General features: G+C 60.1%; 3 protein-coding genes across 11 annotated transcripts in view; all 3 read right to left on the reverse strand.

The window, feature by feature from the left end:
• Positions 1 to 234: 234 nt before the first annotated feature.
• MLKL (mixed lineage kinase domain like pseudokinase) lies at positions 235 to 6,305 on the reverse strand. Of its 4 annotated transcripts, none has more exons than XM_040571324.1 (11): positions 5,266 to 6,305; positions 4,246 to 4,812; positions 3,965 to 4,078; positions 3,622 to 3,796; positions 3,430 to 3,527; positions 2,933 to 3,068; positions 2,428 to 2,512; positions 1,648 to 1,796; positions 1,409 to 1,458; positions 929 to 1,069; positions 235 to 482 (listed from the first exon to the last, which is right to left on the reverse strand). In XM_040571324.1, exons 1-11 carry the CDS (start codon positions 5,516 to 5,518, stop codon positions 430 to 432), a joined length of 1,821 nt encoding a protein of 606 aa, XP_040427258.1. In that variant the 5' UTR covers positions 5,519 to 6,305; the 3' UTR covers positions 235 to 429. The 4 variants fall into 4 exon arrangements, with proteins under 4 accessions (XP_040427258.1, XP_040427260.1, XP_040427257.1 ...); XM_040571326.1 differs by having other exon boundaries at positions 4,246 to 4,903; XM_040571323.1 differs by having other exon boundaries at positions 235 to 1,069.
• A 136-nt stretch (positions 6,306 to 6,441) lies between these two features.
• On the reverse strand, positions 6,442 to 15,755 carry FA2H (fatty acid 2-hydroxylase). Its single transcript, XM_040571328.1, has 7 exons — positions 15,422 to 15,755; positions 11,365 to 11,454; positions 10,101 to 10,243; positions 9,912 to 10,018; positions 8,396 to 8,568; positions 7,741 to 7,993; positions 6,442 to 7,060 (listed from the first exon to the last, which is right to left on the reverse strand). Exons 1-7 carry the CDS (start codon positions 15,716 to 15,718, stop codon positions 6,978 to 6,980), a joined length of 1,146 nt encoding a protein of 381 aa, XP_040427262.1. The 5' UTR covers positions 15,719 to 15,755; the 3' UTR covers positions 6,442 to 6,977.
• Positions 15,756 to 20,233: 4,478 nt separating this feature from the next.
• Positions 20,234 to 25,048, reverse strand: part of WDR59 (WD repeat domain 59) — a 48,440-nt gene continuing 43,625 nt past the window's right edge. For all 6 annotated transcript variants that reach the window (XM_040570861.1, XM_040570858.1, XM_040570856.1 and 3 more), the window contains 5 exons: positions 24,778 to 24,925; positions 24,613 to 24,685; positions 22,462 to 22,588; positions 21,906 to 22,048; positions 20,234 to 21,058 (listed from right to left, as the gene is read on the reverse strand). In XM_040570861.1, the coding sequence (XP_040426795.1) occupies positions 20,823 to 21,058; positions 21,906 to 22,048; positions 22,462 to 22,588; positions 24,613 to 24,685; positions 24,778 to 24,925 (727 nt within the window). In that variant the 3' untranslated portion in view covers positions 20,234 to 20,822. The remainder of the gene's footprint in view (positions 21,059 to 21,905; positions 22,049 to 22,461; positions 22,589 to 24,612; positions 24,686 to 24,777; positions 24,926 to 25,048) is intronic.

Consider the following 25,048-nt stretch of genomic DNA (forward strand, 5'->3'; position numbering starts at 1 on the left):
GGGAGGTGGAGGAGAGGGTGAGGCTGCGCTCATTGGGCAGCGGGGCCGGCAAACCGGCGGCGGAGAGCCGCGGATGGTAGGGCGGTGATAGGTCAGAGGGGCGGGGAGGGAGGGGCAAAGAGTGCGGAAGCGCGTTCTCATTGGATGAGACGCCGCAGGGGCGAAATGAGCGGGAGAGGGGAACGGATTCAAACGGAGGCGGGGAGGGGGCGTTGCCATGGTAACGGGGCCCACCGGGCCTCGGGGCCCACCGCGCCCCGGGGCACCCAAGGGTGCCCGCAGCAGCCCCCCCCCCCCCCCTCCACCCCCCCCGGGGGCAGTCAGTCGCATTAAACACCACACAAGTGCACAAATAAACGCGTGTTGAGCCACGGACACTCGCAAACACGGGGAGGGGACAGGGCGCTGGGCTCCGAGGGTCCCCCGCAGTCATCTCCCCTGGCTCCTGCTCTTCTCCAGGGCCGCCAGCGAGTCCACGATCCCTGCCAACACACGGCAGCCTCAGCACACGCGGCGCTTCCCAACCCGGAGAGCAACCGCTTGTCGGGGCAGGCCCCCGCTGGCTGTAAAAGTGTCAAAACCTTCCCCAGAGCACAGCAATCCCCCTGTTCTGTGATTCACAGAGTCCTAGAATCGTTAAGAAAAGCCCTCCAAGATCATTAAATTAATTAATTGCTCCCACACCGTGCCAGGTGGGCAGCCAGATGATTATGTTCATGGTGTGGATAAAGGCTGAGCACACAGACTGTGCGAACGCACCAGCTATGCTCTTGCGTTAGGGGGCTTGGTGTCAGTAGGGCAAGGAGTGATCCCAAAATACAAAAACCTCCTTTTTCCATTTCAAATGGAAAACAAGGGGCAGATTAACCACTGAAGCAGCCGCCTGAGGGGTGCACGGGGCGCTGGGGCAGATGTCCAGGACACTCACGCTCAGCACACGGGCGCAGGGATGGGTCAAAGGCCCGGCACTCATCGATGATTTTCCTCAGTTCTTCAGGACAATCGTCCCCGACGGGGTCGTGGTACTGGTGGTCGCAGATTTTGTCTCTGATCTCCTGGAGAGAGCAGCCTAGGCAACACGTGTGCCGACAGAGATGTCAGGAGGGTGTGGAGGCCCACCAGAGCCATCCTGCAGCCTCCTCCATGGAGGAGCCAGCAGAGGAGCCACCCAAATTGAGCCTGCAATGAACCCCCCCATCTTTGCCGTAACACCACTGGGCTTCACTGAAGCAAGGACGTGTCTCAATGCTTCAATGCACACGAACAGCAAATAGAGACATTTCGTGCATGTTTGTGGTTTAAGCGTGTGCTGAAGGCATGAAGACATCATGCAGAGCCAGGCACTGGGACCCACACACCATGGGATGCCCTAGCAGCTGAGCTTTTACTCAGATAACTTCTGTCTCACCTTCAAATGGGATTTTGGAGGTTGCAATCTCCCACAGCACGATCCCGAAGCTGGAATGAGACAAGCAAGAGTCTCTCAGTATTGATTCCACCACCACCTTGTCCTCCTTTCTAACAGAGGGAGCTGTTGGGATATGCCAAGCACAGTTGGCTGCATATGTCTCTGATTAAACCTGGCCTTCACCCACAGCTTGAGAGCTAGTCTGCTCCCCCAGGAGGGGACTGGTGGGACAGACACACCTGTATATTTCACAGGACCTCTTGTAGGGGTAGTAGATGTCCTTCAGGTTCTCGGGGGCAACATAAGCCAACATAGACACTTGGTTCCAGTTCTTTTTGGCTTTCCTCTTGATGGAGGACTCTGTTTCACACAGCTCAAATCCCGACAGCTGATTGCAAGAATGAGAAAGGGAAAAGTGTTAGAAATGCAAGGCTGGTTGCTGGTTCTCAGCTCAAGCTTTGAGGCCAGATTTCCTCTGGGTTGTGTAGTGGCTCTTCCCTTTCCTAACATCCATGGTTAGCAGCTAAATGCAAACTCACCACCCTCCTCTACATTTAGAGCAGGTACTCTGAGACGGATACCTGGTAAAAATGCAAGTTAATTTTAATTGTCATTAAATAGCCTTATTTTCAGAAGAACTGAGGAACTGCTCTCATTGCTCACTGTGCAGTACAGAAACCTATAGCATGGCTGAGGACGGACCCAAGCTGGAGAAAACAGAGCGAGGTGCCTGCAGCCACAGGTGCTGCCCAGCACACGGCTCTTTCTGTGAGTAAAACTATAGGCGGAGGTAGGGGATTCACCTCCCTACCTTCAGCCTGTCCTGGGGCTCAGAAATAATGCTGCTGGTGATAAAACAGAGCTAAATGGTGAGCTGAGGTGTAAGTGTCTAAGGTGACGGGGAGATGACTCCCCCAGTTGTTGTTCTGGGCTATCACAATTCACTTCTGTGTTGGTGGGAGGAAAGGTCCATAGAAACAGTCCAAACTCCACAGAGCTTCTCCAAGTGTGGTCCTTACCTTCACACAGTAATCTCCAGCCACCAGGAACTTGTTACTGCAGATGCAGCCGTGCAGTCGGGACTTCTCCTCCGTCTGGTGCAACCTGCAGCCGGCCAGAACCAAGGGCAACGCGTGCCGGTCACGGACCCATCCCCACCTCTGGTCTCCCTCCCACCGCGAAATAACGAGCCTTGTGGATGAGCAGGGCCCGTAAGGAGAACTGGCCATGCTGTAGGGTGCTCCTGAAGCTGCCCTATGGGTGCTGGGGAGGAGAGGGAACAGGGTTTCTCCCTTTTAGACCTTTATAAGCTTTGAGGCAGATGTAGGGGCCGGTGACCCTGGGGAGACAGGCACTGCTGCATCCAAACCATGTCCTACCTCTTCGCCAGCCTCCCATCCCAGTGTCCCAGGCATCCCAGGTGGTGGAAAGGGGGTCTCATGGGATGCCAAGAGGTACCGGGGGCCCAAGCACAATTTGTGGGTCACCAAGTGGACTAAATCACCGATTGAGGCAGGAGCTCACCTGTAAAGGCCCCTGGCGGCTCCCAGGGCCATCCGAATGCGGATCTCCCAGGAGAGATGCCGCTGGTTGGTCAGCACCTCCCGCAGCGTCCCGTGCTTGCAGTACTCCATGACGATGGAGAAGCAGGGGCTCCCATCTGAGCAAAAAGATGCCTGTTGAGGGTGCTGTTGGGCAGCAGCTGGCCTGGGATGCTGGTGGCACAGCCACCGGCGAGGACAGCCACAGCCCAGGCTTTGGCAGCCCGTGCCAAGGGGGTCCCGGGGTCTGCATCGACCACAGCAAGCCAGTGCTGGCTCTGCTTGGCGGAACTGGCTGGGTGTCTTTGAATTTTTGGGATCTGGTGTAAAGCATCAGTGCTTTACAGCTGGGACCTGCCCCATCTCTGTGGGAGTCTGGAGTCTGTGAACCCCTTGAGTTTCCCCCCTTGTGTCACCTCATCCCATCTGCCACCAGCTTGCATCGGGGAGCAAAAGGGTGACATTAATGCCTCCCCTTACCTTTCTCCTCAATGCAGATCCCGTACATGCGCAGGATGTTTGGAGACTCGAACTTCTTCAGGGTCTGAATCTCCTTCTCGAAGATGTCTCTCACCTTCCTGCAGAAAGGGGCAGCACGGTGAGGTCGCCAGGCGAGGCACTCGGTACCACCCTCCCTGCTGCCCCGTGCCGCCCCAGCCCGGCACAACTCACGTCGTGTCGGTGGTCAGCGGCCTCTTGAAGGTTTTGATGGCAACGGGGTACTTGAGATATTCTCCCTCATAGAGGTCGTAGCGCTCGGTGTCCTGCAGGTGCCTGTAGAAGGTGAGTTGGTCCCTCTCGATCTCGGTGATATCTTCTCTTTTACCAACATTGACCTTCTTCAAACCTGCTCCCACCGCAACAGGAGGGAACAAGGGACAGATTAGGCAGGGCTGGGGGCCGCTTGTTGTTTTGGCAGAGCATTTTACACCAGCGTTCGGTCTTTCTGAAAGGGGAAGGGACGCGTTGCGCAGGGGTAGAGCTCCCTGTGCTTAGGTTTGCAACACCGACTTACTGTCCATCACGCGCACGATTTTGCTCAGCTCGCTTTGCATCCAGTCCACCTTGTCCTCCATGCACTGCCTGTCCATGTAGATCTCCCTGGCCCCATCTCCAGGCTCTTCGGTACCTGGCAAAGGACAGGCATGGAGATGGGTGGGAGGAACGTGCTGTCAGTTTTTCTCCCGCTTTCAAGAGCCTTTGGGCTTTGCCCAGCTGACACCATCGGGCCAAAGCTGGGCTGGGGATGGCTGCCGAGCTCGTGTCTGCGGGAAATGATGCCAAATGCACACTTACTCGCAATCACCTGGTCCAGGAAAGCCCTGTCATCCCTCAGATCCTCGGCGTCCTGCTTGCGGCAGGTCTTTGACTGAAAGGCCGCCAGGAAAGCCTGCTTCTGCTCCGCCTGCAGCAGGAGCGAGAGCCCCTGGGCCACGTCCTCCAGGCTCTCGTTCACCCAGACAAACTCCTCGCCGCTGCTGCGGGCGCTCAGGAACTTCTGGATCCAGCTGGCCTGGCTGTACTTTGTCACCAGCTTCTGCGCCTCCCCCAGTGCCTGGAGCAGCTTCTTCAGCATTTGCTCTTCGTGGTGGGAGATGTGCCACCACGGCTGAGCCTGCAGGATCCGCACGGGCTCCAGCAGGATCTGGATGCGCTCCACGAGGCGCTGGCACTGGTGCTTGCAGCACTTCACGTGCTCGAACTGGCTGTGGATGGCCTGGGCTACGGAGAGGACCCTCTCTACGATGTCCATGCTTGCAGCAGAGGGCTTGGCCTCTGGGGATGCGGGACAGCGGTGTCTGGTGGAGGTGCTCCCCTGGCAGTGCTCGCAGGTCGGCTGAATTCGGCTCTTCCACGCCTTAACTGTGAAGGAACAGCCTGAACATGGCATGCGGCCTCCAGAGCTCCTACAGCCCCTCTATCTCCTACGGCTGCTTTGCTCCCTTTGCTTCACCTGGCGTCACACATGAGAACAGACGCATCGGTACAGTGGTATCGCCTCATCGGCAAGAGATATTTTGGCTAGTTTTCTGTAAATTAATGCAGAAGTAGCCGTGCCCAGCCAGCTTGCTCACTGAGCAGGGTCAGCGGTCATCCAAGGAGCATGCCCCGGCCGCCACACCACCCCGGTCCTGCCTGCAATGCGTACACCTTCGGCCATAAAGACCTGCTCTCATTTCCTGCTGATGCTTCTCTGCATTACCACCCACCCCATAAAAGCCTTCACACGTTCTCCCCATCCCATCTTCTTCCTATTTTCCCCTCTCCCCCAAAAGAGGCTCCCCCGCTTGGTAAAATAAGCCCAGCTGCGTTTACCTGGCTCCGCGCCGCTCGCTTCCTCCTTGGCTGCCTCTGCAGACTGGGGAGGAACTGAGGGACAGGGGCATTTATAGGGTGCTTTCCCCCCTCCTGAGCTGCTGCGGGCAGCGGAAGGAGCATTGTGCAACGCAGCGCAGCGTCGCCCTTCCAGGAAAGCTGCTCCAGCTGACGGAGGAGGGGGACGAGGCACACGGTGCCCCTCGGCTCCCCCCGCGCTGGGTTTGGGGTGCTGGAGGATGGGATCACCCATGGAAAATGCATCGGGGAAACGGGGTGAAGTGTCTGTGCCCCATTATGGCACTTTCTACAGTCTCAATTCCTTTCGCCATGCAAAGGGCACTGCAAAATGCTCGGCCTCAGCTCTGCATCCCGCTGAGCTTTCACCACTGGGCACAGCGTCCTCCAGAGCATCCCAGCCCTGTGTGATGGATGCCGGGCAAGGAGCGGTGCCCATCCCCGCTTCCAGCCCAGCCTCGAGCCCTCCCTGCTCCATCCAGTACCAAAGGAAGCGAACGGCAGGCACAGGAACCGACGCTCAACCTCTGCGGGAAGGGCAGGAAGCTTCGCAGGCTGATTTTCGGAAGCGCGAGGTCACACACGACACCCGTTGCCCAACGTCGGGGATTTCAGCCTGACACCTCTCCAGCTCCACAGTGCCTGCTGTCACGCTGGCCTCGCCACCCCGGGCAAGGAGCATCTCCCTCTCGGCAGCAGGAAGCGGTGCCCTGCTCGGTGGCACGGCTTTTGTCAGCACGGGGAGGGGGGAAAGCGGTGACAAGGGACCGTGACCTCGAGCCACGGGTGCCCAGGGGACACCGCAGCACCCCGTGGTTACGTTTTGCAAGCACACGGAGCCAGGCCCTTTTTAAAGGGTTTTATTTTTCAAAATATACAGCTTATTTACAGATGTAGTGTCTACAGTTTTACATATAACTTTATTCCAAACCTTTAAATATCCGCAGTAAACATTAGAAAAAAAATAATCACAGGATCAGGAAAAAAAAGGCATCTCTTAGCAATTCTGTTCATTGGAGTTTAGGTTTCAAGTAGCTGATGACTACAAAAAACGTGGACTTGATAAATCTGGCAGGGAGATATGGCACGCTGGTTAGAAAAAGGCAAAAACCAGGGGGCAGCGCTGGTTTGTCTATGTTTTTTTTTTTTTTTTTTCCCCCCCTCTCCAAGTGACCCAAGATACAGAAGCCCCCAGGTACGAGCTGGGAGAACTGCAGCATGTTGGGCACCTGGGGGGGCACCCCATGAGGGCTGGGGGTCGGGGGGCTCCGGCGAGGTGCAGGGCAGAGGGAGGAGGGCTCGAGGCACCGGGCACTTCATCCTTTGGGCGCAGAGCTGCCCGCACATCAGTGCCTGCAGCCTCCTCCTGCCCCTTCCCCGCATCCTTGCCCCCCATCCCCGGCGGCAGCGCGAAGGAGCTGGCGCAGCCCCCCCAGGAGGGACGGGGAGAAAGAGGAGGGATGCTGCAAACCCTCAGCAGCACGATAAGGTCCCCACGCAGCCCCGGCGGTGCTGGAGGCAGCGGGCAGGGGACAGGAGAGGGGCAGAGCTCCAGCCTTGCCCCCGGCACCGCGGGCAGGATGGGGACAAGGCTGGGGCCGCCGTGGGGATGCTCCGGAGAGGGGTCAGTGCCATGTCCCCCGGGAACGAGGGCTGGGCAGGGACACCAGCCCAGAGGGACAGAGCCGGGGCCGTCAGTCCTCTTTTTCGAAGGTCTCCTCCTCAGGGATGAGTGTCCGGAAGGGGCGATCCCAGAAGCGGGTGCTGATGCCGAAGCCTAAAGGGAAGGGGAGAGAGCACTCAGCCCACGGTGCTGCCAATGCTGCTGGGGATAACGTTAACCAAACTGCTGCCACCGCCACCGAGACTGGCAGCCAGGACAGGGCTGGTGACACCCGGAGCTTTGCAGGACCCTGCCCCACGCAGCGGGGACACAGCGGAGCTGCCAGCACGGGGCTGGGCTGGTGACAGCACCAGCAGTGTCCCTACGGAGGGGAGTGCCGGCGTTTTGGGGAGGGAGGCTCGCCACCCAGCCCTGGGGTGACAAACCAGGGCGAGGAGGAAGAGCAGAGGGACAAAAGGAGGCGGCTGGGACGATAACTTATCGGGATGGGGCGCTTTCTCCTAGGAAACCGGGCAAAGGGCAGGTTGAGCAAGCGCCGGGCTGGGGCAGAGTGAGGGAAACCTGGGGCCTCACCCTGCACCCGCCAACGCCGCCCGCAAGGAGGAGATGGGCGCCACATCCTGGCAGCTCTGCCCCCACCCGACATCCCCACGGCACCAAGGTGGGCACACAGGGGGCTCCCACAGGGCACCTCAACCCCCCAAATAAATCCCAGCCCCTGCCGTGAGTATTTCAGGGCTGTGCCTGTGCCCAACCTGGCTGTTTTTCCCCAGCCGGCTCGCGAAACAGCGCAGAGGAGCGGTGCGGGTGCATGCGAGGCACCGGGGCGCTACCTGATTTTTGGTGTTCGAAGTGGTGCTTCACGTGGTACGCCTTCAGCCCGTACAGGTAGGTGCCTTTCTTCGGCGAGCCGTAGTGGAGGTAATAGTGCATCATGTCGTACACCACGTAGCCGCAGAGCCCCCCGACAAAGACGGAGAGCCCCAGCACCTCGGGCAGCAGGAGCTGCAGGACGCCGTAGAAGAAGCCGATGACCAGCGACGCCGGCACCGGGGGGAAGACCAGGCGGGAGCTGTCAAAGGGAGACTGGAAGAGGAGAAAAGCAGGATGGTGAGATCCTTGCTCACCCCAAATGCCACCCTTGTGCACCCACCCTGCAGGGAGGACTCCATCCGAATGCGAGCCATGCATCCAGGACACCAATTTGGGAACAGTCAGTGGTGCACCACCCCCAACAAGCGCACAGAGACACCCGGAGCAGCCCCTTGGCTTCAGCTCATGGGTCCCTGGCACAAGGGGGACGTTTCCTCCAGCGAAGCTAGAGGGAGCCCACTGCTTCCCAAGGCTCTCGCAGCCCTCGCTGGCATTAGGCAAGGGCCCCGCTTGCTCGGGGCGAAGGCACCGCGGGTGACGGGGAGCACGCAGCGACAGGCAGCGCCCGAGCCAGGGCCCCCGCTCCCACGGCCCCGCGCAGGCGCAGCGGCTCACCTTGTGGTGCTGCCCGTGCAGCAAGAAGTGCAGGGTGATGAGATAGTAGTTGCTAGCGGGTGGCTTCATGTGGAAGACAAAGCGGTGGATGAGGTACTCTAGCAGGGACCACAGGAACATCCCCAGGAGGAAGATGAAGGGGAAGTAGTATTTGTGCACGGGGATGGAGTACTCTACACAATGAGACATGCAGCGGTCAGCAAGGCGGGGGGGGGCTTCAGGTGCTTTTATCCAGCGCCATGCTCGCATCGGCACGCAGGGGAAGCTCGCCTCTCCCCGGCACGCAGCCCATGTGTTTGTTTGACTCCTATCAAATTTCCACTCTCTGGGGAAACAGCCGGGTGCCGCTCGGGGCTGGAGGCACCCCCTGGTCCTTACAAAGCTGCTTTGCCCACCCCAACAAGCAGGAGGGACCCGACAGGCACAGGGATGGCCGAACAGCGCTGCTGCGGTTTTGTTCTGCAGGGAGCAGATCTGTTGGGTGCTTTCCCCCGCACAGCATTTTTCCACCTCCTCCTCCTCTCGGTGCCCACAAGCCCTGCGTCCTTGCTGGCAAAAAAAAAAAATCATGCCGTTCATTCTTGCTAGTGAGATCCCCCCAAAGCTGAGTGTTTTGGCAGCTGGACAAAACACCCTCTCAGCAGCAAGGTGCCAGAGGCAGATTCCTCCAGGAGGAATCGGGGAGGGCACATCCCAAAATTCAAGCCCACCAGCTGGCAGCACTTGTGCCCCAGCCACATGGATGCAGCCAGTGCAGCCCAAATTTCCTGCTTGTTGTGCCCTAGGCTAACACAGCAAAGCCTTTTTGTACCTGAAAGCACACGGGCAAATGTGAAAGAGATTTGTAGAAGGGAAGCAGGGTGGGAAAACAACCAAAAAAAGCTATCAAAACCTGGGCCGAGCGGGGCAGGTCGGTGAGAGGGGGCCGGTGCGGGCGCAGCTGGCACCGGGTGGCACCTTGCGGCAAGGGAGCTGGGCAAACAACAAAGCACCCGGCCCCCCCGGCCCCCCGCCCCTGCTTCCCGGGGGCGCAGACAGTGGCAGATTCAAGGGCAGGCGCTCGGGGCGAACAAGCCCCGCACTGTGCGCGGCCGGCGGCGCTGAGAGCCGGGTTTGTTCGCCGCAGCCGCCCGGCCCTGGTGCCAGCGCTGCGGTGGGTGTCAGCACCCGGGAAAGGGGGGGGGCACGCACCCCGACAGCGAGCTGCAGGGCTTTATTTTGGGGATGGAGGAGAGGGAGGCAGGGGGAGGGAAGGCTGGCCGGCCGCGTGCCGATCCCCACCTCCAAAAAATATATTTATGGGGGAGGTGGGGTGATGGAGGGGGTGATGGAGGGAGGCGAGCTCGGGCTGTGAACCAGCGCAGGCGGCTTCGTGCCGGGGACATGCTGGTGGAAATGGGGCTGGGGGCTCGTGCGCTGCTCTCACAGACACATGTTGAAAGCCGAGGATGGGGAAGGGATGAGCGGAGGCTCCGGGGTGCTCGTCCTCCCAGCGGGGAGGCAGTGGGCCTCGTACCTGTGGTGAAGGAGGAGAAGAGCCTGGTGTTGCCCTGCGCGAGGGACGTGTAGCTGACCCAGCTGAGATAGAGCACCACGGGGGTCCACACCAGGAATACCACGTACCTGCGGGGCGAGGGGAGACGTCAGCACCACGTCCCATCCCATCCCATCCCGTCCCATCCCCATCACCGCTCGGGGCGCTCACCACGCCGTCTTGGAGAGGGACTCAAGGAAATCCGAGTGGAAGAGGCGGATGGGCCGGTCCACGGGCTGGTGCACCCACTCGTCGTACTTCTCCCCCAGGTAGCCCACCTGCCACAGCAAGGGCCTCCGCCAGTCCACCAGGTCCTGCGGGGGGGGGAAACAGAGCGGTCCTACACGGCCCACAGCGCTGCCCCTCGTACCCAGAGCATTGGGTTTACCTGGCAAGGTTTTGGTAGGGGGGCTGCAGGGGTGGCCTCTGCAAGAAGAGTCCAGAAGCTGCCCCAAGTTGGATAAGGGCCAGTTTTATCCCTTATCTTGATCCTCGAGCCCTTTCCATCGTATTTTCTCCCCCTTTCCATTTGAGGAGGGGGAGTGAGAGAGCGGTGTGGCAGTGCCCAGCTGGGTAAAACCACAGCACCCGTGCCCTTTTGGGGATTCCCATGCTTGCACGGTGAGCTGGCCCCAGTGCTATCTCTCACAAGCACCACGCACTTTGTCCCCGTGCCACGTTCGGACCCAATAACCGCGGCTTGCCCCCCGCGAGCTGTCCAAACAAGAGGAATTTTCTCCTTGCAGCGAGGACGCGGTGCTGCCGCGTGCCAGGAAGCAATGAGCGAGGCAGAAAAAGGTTTGGGAACGGGGAAGGAGGGAAATGCGAGTCACTGCCGCGTGCACGTGGCCACGCAAGAAGGCTTCATGCCTTCAGCTGGGCTGCAGTGGGTTTTGGGGTCTCCTCCCGGCCTGCGGGGTCTAGGAAGGGATGGATGCGACCACCCAGAGGGGCAACCCCAGCCCGCATGGGGATGGAGACAGAGAGACCCCGCTCCAGGAAGATTTCAGGGCAAAAAAGTTGGTTTGGGATGCAGCCAAAGGGAAGATTCCCTTTAAAAGGCAATCAGTGGCAAAATATTTACAGGGGTTGGTGAAGGACTCCTTGCCACTCAAAAAAAAAAAAATCCTTTTGCAAGATAAAAGCAGTCCCCTGTGCTCCCCGAGGCCGTGCTTGGTACGGCAGCCACGGGGTGCAGCCAACGGCAGGGACACCCAAAGGCACCTTGGGGACAGGGCAGGCAGCAGAGCTCACCCTGCCCGGCCACTGCACCCCTTATTGCTCAGTCAGGAGGAAAAACAAACAAACACAAATAATAATAATAAAAATAAACAGCACAAGGCGTGGCTTGGCAGCTCGCCCCATGTCGAAGGGCAAAGCTGTTGTCAAAGAAAGCCATCGCCTCCCCAGGGGGAGCCATCCCACGGCCCCTCACCTTGTCCACGTCCACCGTTTTACAGCGGGGGTCCAGCCGGCTCGCTGGCGGGGCTGCTGCATCTGTTGGCTTCTCTGTCTCGGGGCAGCTCTGCAAAGAGAAGGAAAAACCCAGGGGTGAGAAGTGGCGGCCAGCGGGGCTCGGGGTGGTGACTGTGAACGAGGGCGAGCAACGCGTCCCAGCGCTCAGCCTGCGTTTCGGCTGCATCCCCATGGCAGTACGGCATGACGAGCCAGGAAAACAAGGAGTGGAGCTTCCCAGCTCCCCATGGTGGCAAAGCAGAGGTTCCTTCCCAACCATTTTTCCCCTGCCTGTAGCCTGGTGATCCTGTCCTGAGCCAGCCGGGCTCGCTGCAGGAATCGCTGGGTTGGTGCATGCAGCACCCTTCCTCCTGGCCCACAGCCCACTGCTTCCTGGGGAAAGCCTGTTTTTGGCCGGGGTCCCTGAGGAACCCCAAGCCCCCAGGGCCAGGGCTGAGCTGGGCTGGGCTGCTTTGGCTGGAGAGGGCACCGCGGTGAGCAGGATGCTTGGGCACAGAGGGACCTTTGGGTGCAAGGATGGAGAAAGAGGAGGAAGCTCCCTGGGGAGCAAAGTGCTGAGACCAACCATGGCTCCACCTGCGCCAGTGGGGAATTTGTGGCGCCCCCACGTGAGCCCCTGGCTGCTTGTGCCCCCACGGGCCTGGCTCCCCAGGCAGGACGTGCCAAACGTGCCTTTTCCCCGCTCCGTCACCTTGGGTTACCCATTAACCAGCCAGCAGGCTACGGCACGGCCGGGCTTTCCATTTGTGGACGGCGATAGGACTTTTCCCCATAGGGACGGGACGGTCCCCTTGAGCTCCGCGGGGATGCGGTGAAGGTGACACGGCCCCGGCAGCGGGGACCATGCAGGAGCGGCGTCACCGTGGCGGGGCGGACGGGACTTTACTCCAACGGGCGCACGTGACGCTGACGCAGGGCCTCCGGAGTGTTTGCCGATACCAGACGCTCCTGGAGGGACGGGCGCCCATCCCGCCTCCCGGCCAGGCGTGCAGCGAGCCTCGTCCCAGAGGGTGAGGAACTGACGGGTGACTCGTGCTGGGCAGCCCCGGGGCAGCAGAGCCGACATTTCCAGCCTGGCAGGACCGCGGCAGGCAGCAACTTTGGCGCAGCAGGAGCCAGACGCTGATGCGCCTCCCTCTGTCCATCTCGAAAGGTCTCCGCTGACATTTCGCTCTTGGTGTGCTCCTTCTTTCAGCCACACAACGCAAAATCCAGGTGGAATTGGCTGAGTTACGGGTTCTCCAGAGTGCTCTAGTGCTCCTTCTTGCATGCACTTTGGTGGAAAATCCATCTTCAAATAAAGGATCCCAGTCTTGACAGGCACATTGTCAGCTCGACGCCGGCAGAGAGGGTGCCGGTGTCCCAGCGCCGCGCCTCCCCGCTCAGAAACGTCCACATGCCTCAAATTCCTCCGCCCCCATCCAAGCATCGCTCCCCAGCCGGCCACGGGCGGCTCCGCTTTCCAAGGATACTCCAAAAAAGACAGGGAGGACACAAGTGACGCCCTGGCGGGGTGACAGCCCCAGGGACGTGCTCGCCATCACCCTGCATGACACAGCGCCCGGCCTCGCCCGAGTCACCTCCGCCCCCTCACCCTGCGCGGACACCGCCTCGCCCGGTGCCGGCACCCATGGGCGCTGCCCCAAGGAGGGCTCGCTGCTCTTCACCCCGCGGCTCAAAGCCCCCGGTGCCACCAAGCCAGGGGACAGCCCTGTGGCGCGGGTGCCACCAGGGAACCTGGCCCTGATGGCAGCTGGAGGAGGATGAGGAGGAGGCTCGCTCTGCCCGCGGGTGATGCTGCCGCCTCTGACTCGTCTCCAAGAAAACAGGTCCTGCCAGGAAAGCCTTGCGAGAGGAGAGGCCTGATGTAACCAAGGGAAAGTTACGCCTACGAACTGCTGCCACCTCCCTGTGCCTCTCCCAGGACGGAGCCCGGCATGAACGGAGGCCGAGGTGCGAGGCCGTGAGCGTGCCCCCAACTGGGCTTTGTGCACAGCAATTCCAATAGTGCACAGAGAGCCGCGGTGCCACCAACACCTCCACTGAGAACCATGAAAAGGAGGCGGAAGGTGACTTGTCCCAATAAAAAGAAAAAAAGAAACAAAAAACCACCACACCACATTTTATTACACCACCTCCAAACGGTGGAGCATCTATGTAGGGGTGAGCTCACGTCGTGAAGGGGAGCGAGGGCAGTGCAGCCCCGCATGTGGTGGGAGCGGAGCAGGCACCGCGGTGAGGGACAGGGGATTTGCAGTGATTCACGGCCGTGTCACGCAGCCCTGAGGAGGCTGTGATGAAAGCCTCTCGTTGCTCAAATTGGAGGGGTAATTACACGAGCCGGTTTCCCTCTAGCAAGGCTGTTAAAATCCACTGGCTAGTTTGGCTAATTATCGCTCCGTGCTTTGATCTCCTCTCTATTCTGTTTGCATAGATAAAACATAGTGCAGCGCTTCGTGGGTTTTTTTTTTTTTTTTTTTTTTTTTTTAAATTAAATTGGGGCTCAGTGATTTGGTCCGGGGTGAGCCATGAGTGTCCACGGGGACCCGGTCACCCCGCTCTGCAGTCACACTGGGCTCTCGTTTAATAAACTCAGGTTCCTGCAGGACTTCCAACTGGAGGGGCACCAGCGGTGGGCTCCCACGAAACCCTAGGAGGGAGACACCTGCCCAAAAAACCAATCCTTGGGTTCATGCGGCGACGGCGCTCGCTCCCCTGGGAGCAGGTGGCAGCGCCAGAACTCGTCCATCCAGTACCTCCGCGCACCTGAACCCGTCGGGCTTGTTGCGCGCGGGAGGAGGCGGCGGTGTCCCAACAAAGGAGTTGCCACCGCCGGGATCCGAGGGTGGAAGAGCCGAGCACAGCACCGGGCGCGGAACAAAGCCCCGTCTGTGCGGCCGCCACCGCGCGGGGCCGAGCGCTGCGCCCTCGGGGAGGAGGGGACGCAAGCAAACAGCGCGCGGGGACGCGCCGTCGGTCACCGACCCCGCAGTGCTGGCACTGGGGGCTTGGCTCTCCTCTGAGCATCGCCGGGTGCTTCCTGCTCTGCCGGGAGGGTCCCGAGCAGCCCAGATCCCAGTGGTGTCACGTCAGCCTGTCCTGGATCCCCCGCACCTCTGGGCCCGTGGATCCCAGCCCCGCTGGCGTCAGGAGTGCCCTGGTGCCTGGGTGTGCCCCGTAAGCCCTGGACCTTTGCACCGCGTCCACCTCTGGCACCGTGTGTGCCGGGTGCTCAGCGCGCACCCTGCCCCTCGCATGCCCTGAACTCCACAGACCCCACACAGCCTGGACCCAAGCACCGTGCTGACCCCATAGAAACTACACCCCCCCCAAACCCTCCGCACCCCATATCCCCTAGAGGTGGGACACAGAGCATCCCATACAGCTCAGCCCCAATACACCATGGGTGTGGGGTGCACCACAGACCCCATACAGCTCTGCCCTTGTGCTTCCCATTCACAGGGTACCCTATAGACCCCATACAGTTGTACTGTCGTGCTCTGTGGACCTGGGTGCCCCACAGACCCCATACAGCTCTACCCCCACACTCCTTAGGTGCAGGGCACCCTATAGACTCTAACCAGCTCTACTGCCATGCTCCCTGGATCTGGGTGCCCTGCAGACCCCACACAGATCCCCCCACCCCTGGGCACCCCACAGACCCCATACAGCTCCCTCCACCCCTGGGCACAGTATAGACCCCATACAGCTCCACCCCCATACTCCCTTGACACAAGGGCACCCCATAGACCCTACACAGCCCCACTCCCATACTCCCTGGACACAGGACACCCCATAGACCCCATACAGCTCCCCACACCCCTGCACACCCCACAGACCCCACACATCTCTGTCCCCACACTCCCCGGACGCAGGGCACCCTACAGACCCCATACAGCTCCCCGCATCCCTGGGCGCCCCACAGACCCCCTCTCCAGCCCCAATTCCCCCGCACTCCCTGAACCCGGCCACCCTACAACTGCCTCCCCACCCCGGTGCGCCCCCACCGCCAGTACCTGCCGGGAGCCTTCCTCCTCCTCCTCCTCCTCCTCCTCGTCGTCGTCCCGCAGCTCGCCCAGGTAGTACTGCTCGAGCCAGCGGCGGGCGTTGGCGGAGTGCCGGTGCGGGGGCCCGTCCAGCGCCGCGCTCACGTCGGTGCCGGCGCGGCGCCGCAGCAGCTGCTCGCCGCCGGGGTGCAGGCGCACGAATGCGCTCAGGTCGTACAGGCGCCGGCGGCACCGCACCACGCACGAGCCCTGCGCGCAGCGCGCCCGCACCTCGGCGGCGCTGAAGGAGCGCGGCGGAGCCGCCATGGCCCGGCCCGGCCCGGCTCAGCCCCGGCCCCGCTCCTGTCCCTGTCCCTGTCCCTGTCCCTGTCCCTGTCCCTGTCCCTGTCCCTGTCCCGGCCCGGCCCCGCTGTGCCGCCCGCCGGCCCCCGCCGCCAGCATTAACCCGGCCGTGCCGCCGGGGCTCCGCCCCCCCGGCTGCTGATTGGGTGGGGAGCGGGAGGGGGCGGGGCTTGGGGCAAAAGGGGAGGGGTCATGTCGGGAGGGGCGGGGTTTGGGGAGAGGGGGCGGGGTTTGGGGAGAGGGGGGCGGTGTTTGAGGGAGACGGGGCGGGGCTTGGGATGGGGCGGGGCTTGGGGAGGCTCCGCCCCTCTGCAGGTGTGGGGATGGGGGGTGGGGGTATGGGGGTACAGGGGGTGGGGTATAGGGTATATGGGGTGTATGGGGTATGGCTTATGGGGTATATGGGGTATGGGGTATAGGGTATATGGGGCGTATGGGGTGTATGGGGTACAGGGTATATGGGGTATATGGAGTACGGGGTATATGGGGTGTATGGGGTATATGGGGTATATGGGGTGTATGGGGTGTATGGGATATATGGGGTGTATGGGGTGTATGGGGTATGGGGGGTATGGGGTGTATGGGGTATGGGGTGTATGGGGTGTATGGGGTATGGGTATATGGGGTGTATGGGGTATATGGGGTATATGGGGTGTATGGGGTATATGGGGTATATGGGGTATATGGGGTGTATGGGGTGTATGGGGTATGGGGTATATGGGGTGTATGGGGTATATGGGGTGTATGGGGTGTATGGGGTGTATGGGGTGTATGGGGTGTATGGGGTATGGGGTATATGGGGTGTATGGGGTATATGGGGTGTATGGGGTGTATGGGGTGTATGGGGTGTATGGGGTATGGGGTATATGGGGTGTATGGGGTGTATGGGGTGTATGGGGTATGGGGTATATGGGGTATATGGGGTGTATGGAGTGTATGGGGTGTATGGAGTATATGGGGTGTATGGAGTATATGGGGTGTATGGGGTATATGGGGTGTATGGAGTATATGGGGTATATGGGGTATATGGGGTATATGGGGTGTATGGGGTGTATGGGGTATGGGGTATATGGTGTGTATCGGGTATATGGGGCATGAGAGAATTGGGGGTATGGGGTGATGGGGGAATGGGGGAATTGGGAGGATGGAGGAAACGGGGGATGGGGGAATTGGGGGATGGGGGAATTGGGGGAATGGGTTGATTGGGTGATGGGGTAATTGGGGGAATGAGGTGATGGGCTACAGGGATGCGGGGTGATTAGGAGAATGCAGCAATGGGATGACGGGAGGAATGGGGGGAACGAGGGTATGGGGGAATGGGGTGATGAGGGAAAGGGATGATGAGGGAATGGGGGATTTGGGGGATTGGGGTGACTGGAGGAATGGAGCGATTGGGTGATGGGGTTATGGGGTAATTGGGGGAATAAGTAGATGGGGGTACAGGGATGTGGGGGAAAGGGGATATGGGATGATGAGGGTACTGGGTGATGGAGGAATGGGATGATAGGGGAATGAGGGTATGAGGTGAGGGGAGTATGGGGTGATGGGGGAATGGGGCATTCCTGGGGAGTGGGGGTACAGGGTGATGGAGGTACGGGGTGATGGGGGAATTGGGGTACCCCTGGGGGGAACGAGAGCACGGGGCACCCCATGGGGAAAAAGCCTGCCCCGTGTCACACGCAGCGAGCCGACTGCAGATTTAGTTCGCTAATTAATAAATGTTGCCTTCGCAATTAGCCCAGGGGGGCGGCAGCACTACGGGGGCACCCCAGCTGCCGCAGTGGATTTGGGGTTGCGGGGGCCGCTTTGGGGTGACACCCCTACCCGAAGGGCTGGCCACACACCGGCAAATTTTGGCGTCACTGCCACCAGGCCCCAGCCTTAATGCGGGGTGCACCCTGCCCAGGAATGCTGACCCGGGCGGCCCCCCCGGCCCTGCCCCAGCCTCCCCCCGGATTTCGGGGTGCTGCAGCAGCACCGCGGGGCGTTGAGTGAAGCCTTTAATCGAGGCGGATGCAAAACTCGCTGCGGCTCCGGCGCGACGCCTCCCTCCCAGCCCCGAGACCTGCGGGGCAGCAGCTCGGGGCAAAAAGTCCTCGTTTTGGGGTCGTTTTCCATCCCAACAGGGGCAGAGGGGTCCCTGGGTGGTGCATCCTCGCTGAAAGGGTGCTGATGGGGCCGGGGGTCCCCGGGTGGTGGGTGACAGCCCCACGGCACCCATAATGGAGCTGGGGGTCCCCGGTGCGGCTGTGGGGCCGGACCTGGGGCTCCCCCGGGGTGGCAGCGGGGTCCCCAGCAGCCGGTGCTGAGCTCGGCGCTTTGTCGAGGCAGGGCGGCTCCCGTTTTAGGATTTTTGGGAGAGTGTGGGGGCGGAGGCGGATCCGGACAGGCCAGGGCACTCAGCTGGAGCCTTGGGGCACCTCCAGGCTGCTGCACCCAAACGGGGTGTGGGGGGCTCAGCAGAGCCCACCGTGTCCCCAGGTGCCCGGGGGGACGGCCAGCACCCCAGGGTGCACGGGGAGGCGCAGGGACCCCGCCTGCGACCGTCCCCACGGGCACTTCCTTGGCCCCGACCGATGCTCGCGGTGCCTGGACTGGTTCACCTGCCAGACGGACAGACGGACGCTGGGGACAGCAGGAACGTGCCGCTGGGGTTGGGGCAGGATCAGGCCCTGCGGCACGGCACGGGCGGTGCTGGGTTAACGTGGCTGCAGAGGAAGGGGCCGATACGGGGGCTGCACGGAGCGGCACCCCTGGGAGGCCTTTCCTTGGCACCTCCTCCATCACCACCACCATCCTCCTGCCAAGCTGGGGGTGAAATTCGGAGTAGGATTTGGGGAACTCCTTGCACTTGACATCGTTATTCCGACCTGCAGGTAGGGGCTGGGGCTGATGACTGCCGGGGCTGCCAGGCACAGCCACCAACTCCTGCCCTCGCCAGGCTCCAGGCGGGCGAGGAGCAGCCCTGCCTGCCTCCTCGCGCTGCTCGCCGCCGCGTTGAGCAACGCCCTTCCCAGAGCAACCACGGCACACGCTGCAGGGTGTGAGACGAGCGCCCGCAGCGTCCGGGAAGAAATTCCACCTCCCTCCGCGAGGTTGCACAAACAGCCCCGGCCAGCGCCTCTCCACCTTCCTGTGCAGCACCAGCCGCCCTCCGCCCGAGAGGTACCCAGATGCTGCGCAGATAGCCGGTAATGAACTGCAATAACGCACGTCAATACGGCCGTCCGTCAGCCTGTCACCTCCAAATAACACGTCTCCTTTCCCTTCCAGCCTACACGCGGGCTCTCGAGCATGGAAGCGCTTCCGAGGCGGGCGGCTGTCACGTAGGGAGGCGCAGGGTGGGAGCGGCGCCCTCTCCGCGGGTGTCACCCTCGGGGTGACCACGGCACCCGCCTGCTCGCTGGGGACGCAGACGCCGCCCGGAGCTCTCCCGAGGTGGAGGATGGAGGGTTTGGCGTGCCGGCAGCTCCAGCAGCGCGGTGGTGTGTTTTGCAAGAGCTGTGCCGAGCCCCACGGGCGGTCACGTCGCTCCCGGGGGAACGGGAGGGCTGCTGGAGCCAGGGGATGTGGGTATGGGGATAAGGACAAGGGACAGGGTGGTTGCACTGCCTGGGGAGAAGCTGCTCGGGGCTCCCCGTGGAGAGTGAGCACAGCTCTGTGTGGACAGCTCTTAGGAAAATAACTTTAATGGTTCACGCACAGCACCTGCTTGGTCCCCTGCAGGAGCCCACAGCTCGAGGTGGCGCGGCGGGGGGACGGGTGCTGGTGTGGGGCTGGGGTAACTCCAGGGGGCTCGTCCTGGCCACACGTTTGCCCAAAATCAAAGCTCAAGGTGCAGGCTGCTGAGGAGGGGCAGGGGCTGCACATGCTGTGTGCGCACAACTTCAGTCAGGTGCACAACAACGTCTGCAGGTGCAGCCCCAAACAGAGGGATCAAAGCGGGACGTTATCAAACTGAAGCTCCACAGGGACAAAAGGCACAAACCTTTTACCTGCGTGAATCCCACACCCTTCTAAAACCCCTTTTCCCCTGGAAATGGCTGCCTCCCTGGCCCAGTCACTGCAGCAGCTCGTCTGAAATCACTCATCACTTCCCCCGCAGCTAAAACAAGCCGCAAGGAGCAAGCGCCCTCCTCGTCTCTTCTCGAGAAGGAAGCCGAGGCTTTCCAAAATGCCCTCAGGTGCTGCCCTGCACGGGAGGAGACCCAGGCTGGGACACGGGGTGCAGATCCCTGGGGAGGCAGCTGCCTCTCCCAGCCACGAGGATGAGGCACGGACAAGGCAGGGACAGGCGAGCTAAAGTGCACTGCTCCGCCCTGCCAGAGCCAAGCACGGAGACACTTCGGGGTAATAAAGTGCAGGAGGAAAGCAGCTAAACCCTGGGGACTTTGGCCGCGGAGCTTGGCTTTTCACACCAGCTGCAGCTACTGCCCAGCGAGGAGGAAGCCGTTTAGGAAATCATTTTGAAAAGCACAGTGTCACTCTGTTGCTTTATGGGGTAACCTAAATGGTGTAAACAGCCGTTCAAAGTAAGGACCCTGTCGCTCCGAGAGCTCTGAGCACAGTCACTCTTCAAGCACAGCATGCAGTTAAGCCTGTCGAACTCACTGCTGCTTGCAAATTATTTCTGTAATCAAATTATTTCTGTAATAAGTGTGTGAAGAAGACTCTTTTGATCACTTTGGGGCCCTTGGCAAGGCACCACCTAGCTGGAACGAATTTGACTCTGCCCGTTGAGTGCTTTCCAAAGGAACCTGTTAATTCTTCCACAGCCCAGCAGAGACTCGCCCCTGCTCACGCACCCTCCTGCAGGAGCAGTTGTTTTCTGTGGTCTGGCATCCATCGCCAGCAACGGACACCGGGAGTTTGGTCACATCGGTCTGAAAGCAGCCCAGGAAGCTCAGGAATAGTGGAAGCACTTGGAAATGTCCCTGCAGCGCACCGCCAGGAGGTCCTGCGCCATCCCTGCAGCATCTCCAGACACCGCGGGGCAGAGCTGATGCAACATGGCTTGGGAATTAAATATCAAATCCAGTTCATGGTGTTCCCTGCTCTCCCACCTGGCTCAGAAAGTGCTCTCAAGCAGGCAGTGGCAGCCGCAGCCCGTGGGACACACCTCCTGGGTGCGAAACCACTCCATCATATGGCTGGTGTGGCCGCCGTGGCCGCAGGTCAGGCAGAAGTTGGAGGAGCCGCGCACGGCCACGTGGCAGATGGCGCACTGGAAGGTGAAGCCCTTGCAGATGGCGCACTGGGTGCCCCGCACCTCGCTGCGGCAGTGGCTGCAGTACACACCGAACTCTGGAGGGAGAAAAGAAAATGAGAGCAAGACGGTTAGTGCTGGTGGCAATGGGGACAAAGAAGTCCCGCAAAGACAGATGAGTGCCCTGAGCCCACCGCCCAAGAGATCTGCCTCAAGTCAGTCCCGGAGGGATCCTCCTCAGGGTGGGGGGACAGTTTGTGTCTCATGGATCTCGGTTTGGTCTCCGAAGGGGAGCCAAGACACCAGCCACCGGTGAGGAGGACAGTCTGCACGCTGGGGCACAGGCTGGCCCACCCGATGGCTAAATGGCTGTCGGGTGAGAACGTGTCAGATTTCCAGCTTGGGACACGCTGCGGAGAGGAAGGTTTCCCGCTGCTCTCATCTGCCTCACAGCTTTCTGAAGTGTAACCAAGAACAAGCAGGAACAGCCTTTGTTTCTTATCGTGGGGAGCACAGGGCACGCTCGATGTCAGCAGTATTGATGTCTTGACTGCCAGCCACGGAGGAGCAGTCGCAGTGCCCGAACTCACCCATTTTCACTGCAGTTACTGCCCAGGAGCCATCCCATGTGACGAGGAGAGGCTGCAACCAGAGCCAAGCAAGCAGCCACCGCTCCTGTGGCACCTCTCACCACGTCTCTCCTCCCAGTGCCTCTTCTCCCAGAGGCCTAGGAGGAATTTTCAGCTTTGCTGGAGATGTGACAGCCTACGGTCACTGCACCAGCACCTGCGAACCTTATTGCCACCCTGATCTAACACTGTTTGCTGGCAGAGCTCACCTCTGGGCAGGGCAATGGGTACTTTCATCACGCTGCCTGCACCTTCCCGAGCCCCAAGGCAGAGCCGTGACCCTGCCTGGACAACACAAGCCACAGCAGGCACTCACCAATTCCTTTGTGGGGGTCAGGAGGACAGGAGACAAACTTCAGGACCTCGGCCCGCTTCTCCCGCAGGCCCCAGCGATACAGGATTTCTCCGTAGCACTTCTTGAAGTCATCAAACTGCTGAGTGTTGGCAGGATCCAGGAGCCTAGAGGGACAAACGGTACTGTAACCCGCACGGTGCGCTCTCAGCGACTCTGGTTGCAATCCTCTTCCCAGCGGTGGCTACGCAACCCGCTCACATCGCCGGGAGAGCAGCAGACTGCTTGCCACGTGTTGCTGAAACACTGGTGAACACCCACGGGGCTGCCCTCCGCTCATTCTGCCCTCAAGGGCGTGCTGAATGGGGAGACTACCCTCTGGGGCCCCCACCACAGCCGTTTATAGGTGCATACATGCAATCCCACAAGACTGGTCTGCACTACGATGCTTTTCTCCATGTTACTACCTGAGTAAAGAGGTCTAGGAGCGGGCTTGCTGCTCCCCTCCTGTTTTCACAGCTCCAGCTGGCTCGGGCACAGAGCCCTACACCCGAGTGCCCTGAGGCACGCCATCACCTACCTTTTGTTTTTCTCATGCTGGTCCTTCTCACGCTCCCGAGGATCGGGGTACGTCAGGTTGCCGTAGCGGAAGTCATCTGGCGAGGACTCGCACCAGGGCGTGGATGCCTGCTCCGCGTCCTTGTTGGCTGCAGACACCAGAGGACTGTGAGCACACCCCGCAAAAACCTAATACGGAGGAATCCCTTCTGCCTTCCTCTTCAGACAAGAAGTATTGGGGCAACCCCTTGGAGAGCGCACGGGAACGTTAACCCCAGGAGGCCTGGGCTCCTCTTTCCCGGGAGGGAAGATTCCCATCACAGGGCTGCTGTTACGTAAAGGGGCCTCTGTAGCAAGGTCCTGCCCTGGAGGCAGGGAGACGACTGCTAATAGCTGCTACAAGACAACATCACCGCCCCGTTAAGTTAACCCCCATCCTCCACTGTTTCCCATGTCAAAGATGCCTTGATAAGGCCCTGGAAGGGTACAGCTCTGTTGCTAACAGGGCTGATGCTGCCCCAGGCCACGTATCTCCCAGCTTCAACCCCGTGACCCTGGAGAATGACTTGTTTTTGACAGCTTCACAGATCAGCAGTAAATGTCATTAGGGCTACCAAGAAGGCAGCCTTCCCCACCACTGCTGCTTTTCCAGGGATAGAAGAAAGCACAGGGATGACTGTCACCCCGAATCCTGTGGCATTAGCTGGCTGATGACACTGCAAGGCCACTCTTGGTGATCAGTGAATGACTGTGGCACCTTGGAGAGGTGCCAGAAGACTGGAGGAAAGCAAACGTCACTCCTATCTTGAAAAAAAAGGAAGGAGGAGGATCAGGGGAACTACAGGCCGGTCAGCCTCACCTCGGTCCCGGGGAAGGCAAGGAAGCTAATCCTGGAAACCATCTCCAGGCACACGAAGGACAAGAAAAGCATCGGAAGCAGTCAGCATGGATTCACCATGGGGAAGTCATTTTTGACCAACCTGATAGCCTTCTACAATAAAATAACTGGCTTGGTAGACGAGGGGAGAGCAGGTGGATAGGTGTTGTCTACCTTCACTCCAGTAAGGATTTTGACCCTGTCTTCCATAAGATCCTCATAGAAGCTGTTGGAGCGTGGCCTGGCTGCGCAGAGAGGTGGTTTAAGAACTGGCTGAACAGCTGGGCCCACAGGGTGGTGATCAGGGGAACAAAGTCTAGTTGGAGGCCAGTAACTAGTGCTGCGCCCCAGGGGTCAACACTGGGTCTGGTCCTGTTTTACATCTTCATTAATGGTCTGGATGATGTGGCAGAGAGTTTACTAATGACACGAAACTGGGAGGAGCGGCTGATATGCCAGAGGGCTGTGCTGCCAGCCAGAGAGACAGCAACAGGCCGGACAAATGGGCCAACAGGAACCTCGTGAAGCTCAACAGGGAAATGCAAAGCCCTGTGCCTGGGGAGGAACAGCCTCAGACACCAGGACGTGCTGGAAAGCAGACAAGAAGAAAAGGACCTGGGGGTCCTGGTGGACACCAAGCTGAATGTCAGCCAGCAATGTGTCCTTGCCACAAAGATGGGCGTTGGTGTCCTGGGCTGCATTAGCCAGAGTGTTGCCAGCAGGTCAAGGGAGGTGATCCTGCCCCTCTGCTCAGCACTGGAGTGCTGGGTCCAGCTCTGGGCTCCCTAGTACAAAAGAGACATGGACTTACTGGAGAGAGTCCAGAGAAGGGTCACAGAGGTGATGAAGGGACTGGAGGAAAGGCTAAGAGGAAGCCTTCCTATGAGGAAAGGCGGAGAGAGCTGGGACTGCTGATCCTGGAGAAGAGGGAGCTCAGGGAAGGTCTCACCAACGTCCAGAAATACCTGAAGGGAGGTTGCAAAGAGCCAGGCTTTTTTTTTTTTTTTTTTTTCCCAGCTCAGCATGTCTAGAAGGGCTGTGGCAGTTTCTCCAAAGCCCAGAGTGAGAAGGAGCAGGACTGTGGGACCACCAAAATGATTACCACAAGCCGTGCTCACTTCCAGCCAAAGAGCTGCAGTGCACACCCTGTGGGCCACGGCACAGAAAGCTGCCCTGGCAGAGCACATCTGCAGTCACAGCCAGTGCTAACTCCCTTCCTTCCCCCACACAGGAGCTGTCTAAGACCTAGGCCAGAAGGGAGGCAGATTCCTCTCTCTACTCCCCAGGTCTTGGTACCTATGCTCCAGCCTCCGGTGCCAAGTCCAGGATCTGACATGCTGGAACAGGAGCCAGAGGAAGTAAAGCTGGGCTGTTAAGGGGGAAAGGAGAGGAAATCATGTCATCTACGTGAGAGATGTTCAAAGACATCTGAGACAAAGGGGAAGGAAACGGCTGTCATACGTATCGGCTGTGGGAGGCCAGGTTGGAGGCACGCTGAGGAAAGGAGCCGGAGGAGTTTGGGCAGCCCTGGAGCCGGGACTGGGCTTCAAACACGCTGCACAGCATGGCCAGGGTCTGCACGTCGTGGAGCTGCGAGTAATGAGCCAGCCTGGGAAATGAGAAAGACAGAGCATGAGACTGGGCAGAGGTCAGCGGCAAAAGCATTGAGACTCCAAGGCAATGAATTTCAAGCCTGCTGCATGAATCGATTTGGGCACATCGGTGCCCACAG

This window comes from Cygnus olor, chromosome 12, assembly GCF_009769625.2.
Source record: "Cygnus olor isolate bCygOlo1 chromosome 12, bCygOlo1.pri.v2, whole genome shotgun sequence".
Lineage (NCBI taxonomy): Eukaryota > Metazoa > Chordata > Aves > Anseriformes > Anatidae > Cygnus > Cygnus olor.